This window comes from Dendrobates tinctorius, unplaced genomic scaffold, assembly GCF_039654945.1.
Source record: "Dendrobates tinctorius isolate UK_male_01 unplaced genomic scaffold, ASM3965494v1 ptg000064l, whole genome shotgun sequence".
NCBI lineage: Eukaryota > Metazoa > Chordata > Amphibia > Anura > Dendrobatidae > Dendrobates > Dendrobates tinctorius.
In genome coordinates this window covers 53,117,370-53,123,171 of record NW_027361732.1, presented here as the reverse complement: position 1 = coordinate 53,123,171, position 5,802 = coordinate 53,117,370, and the positions used below count along the sequence as shown (strand labels likewise).

The following is a 5,802-nucleotide window of genomic DNA, read 5'->3' as shown; positions in this document are numbered from 1 at the left end:
AGAGAAATGCAGTATAAATTGATGCATAACGCTATATATGCCGCAGCACACTATTTAAGGAAATACCCTAAATGCAGTTTACTTAAAGCAAATTTATTCCATGGTATTTGTGAATGTCCATCTATCCAAGTGGTTTGGGAAGAGTCCCTTTTATATATAGACAAAGTATGGAAAATGAAAATCTCCAAATTCCCCCAAGCATGTCTATTCCATTACATTGTAACAGAACAGCGAGAAGGCAGTGACAGAATACTATCTATCCAGATAATACATGCAGCTCTATTAGGCTGCTTTCACATATCAGTTTTTTGCCATCTGTCGCAATCCGTCAAATTTTGAAACAAAACGGATCCGGCAACTGATGCCGCCGGATCTGTTTTTTTCTCATGGGCCGGAGTCACACTAGCGATAAAATCGGACGAATGCAATGCGATAAAAAAAATCGCATTGCATTCGTCCCAATGTTATTCTATGTTGCTGCTCCCATCATGCGTTTTTTTATCGGATCCGTTCCTCGGACCGAGACAATCGCAGCATGCTGGGATTGTCACCGATTTTCGGATCGGATTCGCCAATGTCTATGGATGCGATTAAAAATCGCACTGAAAACGCACCACACATGTGACTTGCGATTAAATCGCAAGACTTCTCCTGGTCAACAGGAAATAGCAGGAGGCATGGCCAGGAAGCTTTGGGATGCAAATTTCTCTTGCAGCATAACAAAAACCAGGAAGAACCCCTCCACGGAGTCCTCCATCATGTCCACGCCAATCAATGTGGAAATGCTGATAGTTCTGGTCCAGGAGAGGCCAGAACTATGCTGACCGCAGATGCAGGGAAGTAGCGTGGACAAGAATCTGTGGCCAGATGTTCCCTGGATATGCGGCAAGACCTCGGGAGGAGCAAGAACAAATTAGTTAGTGAAATAGTGTGTACACATAATCAAATCCCCAAATGTAATCTGCTCAATGTAAGTTCCAATATGTGTCGTCATTGCTCACATATCTGGACATAATTACTCCTCCATTTTTATTGTGTGCATATTTACAACATCTAAATTACATCTCCCTGACTGGTGGCACCATGACGAATTTGGCTTACAAAAATTGAAATATTTAGCTAATTGTTCTGCCACCAAATGCAGTGCTCTCCTTGTTTTTTTGCCCGTATCTTAGCCACTATATAACTTTTGTTTTTTGACTCAAAACATCATAGATGTTCGCATTATTACCACAGGTTTTTCTACATTTTGTTAGCAATTCTGTTGGTTAGAAGGTCCTTTGTAGTAGGCTTCAACCTTTTCCTTTTTTTTTTTTTATTGGTGTGGAGCCATCAGGAATATAATTCATATCATTTGTAAAATGTGTGCCTAAGCATAGGTAAACCCTTGATACCATAGCCATATGTGTGGTGTAACAAAATCCTGTGTTTTTGTTCACATTGTAGTGACTGATGTGACAAGGCGTTGGCGCAGCTGCAGGGACACTTATAGGAGGGAGAGACAGCTGAGGTCCCGTAGTGGAGCGGCTGGAGCCACAAAGAGAAAATACCTGTACTTCGACCGCCTACATTTCCTTGCTCCTGTGATGGATCTGAGACCGTAAGTGCATGTTTTAATGTAGTACTTTGGATATTCTCTATGCAAAATGTAATTTATGTTATTTTTTCCATTGTAGCACCGAGTCAAACCTCACAGAGAGGGAGACGGGTTCCGACTCTGAGGTGGTGATTGATCCTGAGTCGGATGTTGCTGCAGGGTCCGGCCCATCTGCAGGACTTCCCAGAGCCACACCACCACCACCAAGATCACCACCACCAGAATCTGTTAGTCAGGCAGCACAGCATGATGACCAGGGCAACAGTAGCAGCCCCACCATGCCACTGGATCCCTCTCCACAGCCTTCGGCCCTACCACGACGAGGCAGGCGCAGGAGAGAAGGAGCACCTTTGGGAACAAGAATGCAGGTGGACCAAGGTGTATTGGACTACTTGTCCACAGCTGCTCATGATGATGGGGAGGAGGCTTATGGGCGCAGTCTGGCACAGTATTTGAGGGCAATTCCCCATGGGTACAGGCTGCGTACGAGAGGGGCTCTCCAAATCGTTTTGGATGCCAGCACACCACCCAATAATCCCCGCAGTGCGTTTCAGTTTCTTGAAAGGTGGCAGCTGTCAGATGAGAATTAAATTGATAGGCTGGTTGGACTTGATGTGACAAGTCAACCATCCTTGGAACCTGTACCACCTCCTCCTCCGCCACGGGTGCCAACACCTCTGCCTCAGCCTGCACACATCCCCAATGTGGCTCCACAGGTCCAATATATGGGCCAGGGCGCACATGCCCAATATGGCCACTTTAACGTACCCAATGTTGGTGGGTGGCCACAACATGGGTATGTTAGACATGGACATATTGGGGGATATGGGCAATTAGGGCAGCCCTACCAGGACTACCCACACCAATATCAAAATTACCCCTACCCAAACCCTCAAATTGATCCTGGCAGGATGCAACAGAGGGCACAGCCAGTTGCCAGCGCACAGGGGGACAGAGATGTGGCCCAGCAACCAAGGCCAAATGTCCAAACAGGCCCCCCACCTTCACCACCCCCAACCTACCATGACTTGTAGGTTTTCCTTTTTCCCTTGATGTAATGTTTTGTGTTTTATACATGATGTTTCATTTTTGGTTTGGACTGTTAAATACTAATGTGGTGATAACCATAGTAATGGCATATGGCCTAATGTTATTTGGTACGGCAATACCAAAAAAAAAAACAAGCAATAAACTTGTTAACATTCACAATGTGTGTCTGTTCATGTTCGTACATGTTCTGTAATGTGTTAGATAGATATAGTAAAAAGTACTGTTTAAAAAAAAAAAAAAAAGGCCAAGAAAACAATCTTTATGAGAACTCAACACAACCAAAGCACTACATAGATAAGGCATCATCTTGCCAGGAAGTAGCACCCTGAGGTGTTAGAGAATAAGTTGTAAACACATCACGTACTTTGAGTCTGGAAATTGGACGACGGGGTGGGTTTACTTGTGTCCTAGGCCTAGGCACATTTGCAGACTCCACTTCAGCATCATCATGTGAGGGGCAGTCATGAATTCTTGTGAAGTTATGTAGGACAACACAGGCTTTAATAACTTCATTGACATTAGCTTCACTCAGCTGAATTGCGGACTATAGGACCCTCCATTTGGCCGTAACAATACCAAAGGCACACTCCACCAGGCGGCGAGCACGTGATAGACGAAAGTTAAATATTCTACGCCAGTGGTCAGGGGTTCGTCATGGATATGGCCTCATGACATGTCTGGTCAATTGAAACACCTCATCTGCTACAAGAACATTAGGCACCGGTTCCAGATTTGAGTTGGTAAGCTGGCGTGGTGGATGGTCAAGCTCATTATTACGCAGCTGCCGACCCATAATGGAAGAATTGAAGACTCTGGAGTCTCCAGTTCTTCCATAGGCCCCAATATGTACAATTATAAACCTGTAGTGAGTGTCAACCAAAGCCAACAATACTACAGAAAAATATTGTTTATAATTATAGAATTGGGACCCTGAGTTCGGCGGCTTACGCACATGGATGTGCTTCCCATCTAGGGTTCCAATACATTGTGGAAACTGGCACGTGTCCTCAAATCCACGGGAGATACGCAACCAGTCAGGCATTTTGGGCTCCGGCATTACCACAAGATGGAGTCTGGTCCAGATTTCGGAGCATGTAGACAGTACAATGCCAGAGATTGGATTTCCCAATTAAAAATTCTAAATGCAGACCAGCATATGAAAGGCCAGTTGAAAGGAAGCTATAAAAAAAGACATGAGTACACAGCCCAACAAACAACAGATACAGTTTCAAACACATTTAAAGTCGAGGAATTCTAAAGTAGGCATGATGAACATTAAATTACATGCCATGGCTTGGTTCAGTAAGCCACAACAATATAAATGTTTTGGGGAAATGTGGTGGAAAAAATTTAAGAAAATAGGGCAATAAGAAATAAGGTTCAAGGTCTGTTAAATAAATATGCTGCTTCACACATCATCAACATATTGGTTTGAGACATACCGTAAGGTAAGGAGTAGACGCTCCTCTGCAGAAATAGCTTTGCGCATCCACGTGTCCTGAAATGTGATTCCAGGGCGCACAATCTCAAGCAAAATATCAAATGTAGCAAGGCTCATCCGACAATATTGAAAGAACTTCTCAGGATGGCTACGCAGAGATGTATAGAGACGGTGGAAATGGCCTTTAGATATCCTTCAGAGCAAAAGTGGATGGACCCACATTCGTCTACGCCTCCTCGGATCAACAATCACAGGGTATTGCTCCCCAAAATGTTGGGATATAACCCAATAGAAAAGAACACGCTCAATGGTGTTAAAAGTGAGCCTGTCTGTCATGTTTAGCACAAAGCAGAGCTAACCAAATCCAAGCACTGACTGTCAAAGGTAGCAGGCTCACACCTGTTGGAGAGCCCATAAATATAGGGCGGGATGATTTTTTTAAATGAGTTTCAGGCCTAAAAACAGTTATTTGTCAATTTTGGAATGGTCATAAAAAAATCTCCAGACGGATGTCAAACGGATGCTTACATGCGATTAAAATCGGATCAATGAAGAAAAATCACATCAAAAACGGATCACTGGCCAAGAAACCTTTGTGCGATTTTTGACCGTTAAAATCGGACCTTTTTTTAATGGTTGTGTGTGACTCCAGCCATAGACTTGTATTAGCGACGGATTCCGACTGATGGCCCCACGTTTCATCCGTCGTTCGCCGGATCCGTTGGAAATTCTTTGTTGGCCGGAGACAACGGACATAGGAACGTTTTTCGTCTCCTTCAAAAAGTCGGACAGCGACGGATCCGGCGCCGTCCGTCGTTTGCTAGAATGGAAGCCTATGTTCGCAGAATCCGTCGCTGTCCGACAAATGACGGAATCTGTCTCCGGATCCATTTTTTTAACCGCGTATGCGACACTGTACCTGTATGGTGTGTGCGGGTTATGTGTGTGGCGGGGCTGTGCGGGGGTTTGTGCAGGGGTATGCGGGGCTGTGTGGGGGTCTGTGTGTAGGTATTTGGGGGGTATGTGGGGGTCTGCAGGGATGAGAGGGGGACTGTGCGGGGTATGTGGGGCTGTGCGTGGGTATGCGGGGTTGTGCAGGGGTCTGTATGTGTGAGTGTGTGTGCAGGCATTGTCCGATGGGACTACAAGTCCCTTTGGGCTATGCCTGCTACAGTGACAGTGATTGACACATTAGCCAATGATGGGACAGTAGTAGTCCCATCATCCGGCTAAAGCGTTGAACGTAAGAAAAAAACATACACACATATAGTGCACTCTCACCATCTACATCTAATCCCCGAAGCCATCGATCACCTGTAAAAAAAAAAAATAGAAATTTAAATAATAAACCAACAATATACTCCCTGTGTCCGACGTAATCCAATTAATAAGATTGTCCCATGACGATCACCCATTGAGTGCAGTCACATCAGCTGTTACAACCGCTCTCCAGGATCTCCGGTGATACAATGACAGATAATCCTCCGCATTGTATCACTCAGCCGACAGGTCACCTGAGGTTCACCTGTCACTTTGCGGGACTACAGCATGAGAATTTTTTCACGCTGTAGTGACTTAGGGCCCCGTTATATTTAGCGATGCACCAGCGATCCCGACCACGATATGACCCGGTCAGGATCGCTGGTGCATTGCTAAATGGTCGCTAGTGAGCTGCCAAACAGGCAGATCGCAGCTGCGATCGTTACCTTAAATA

The 5,802-nt window shown here is 45.1% G+C and overlaps 1 protein-coding gene across 1 annotated transcript; it reads left to right on the top strand.

The window, feature by feature from the left end:
- The first annotated feature begins 1,353 nt into the window (after positions 1 to 1,353).
- On the top strand, positions 1,354 to 2,795 carry LOC141094621 (uncharacterized). Its single transcript, XM_073580470.1, has 2 exons — positions 1,354 to 1,600; positions 1,677 to 2,795. Exons 1-2 carry the CDS (start codon positions 1,404 to 1,406, stop codon positions 2,185 to 2,187), a joined length of 708 nt encoding a protein of 235 aa, XP_073436571.1. The 5' UTR covers positions 1,354 to 1,403; the 3' UTR covers positions 2,188 to 2,795.
- Positions 2,796 to 5,802: the final 3,007 nt, after the last annotated feature.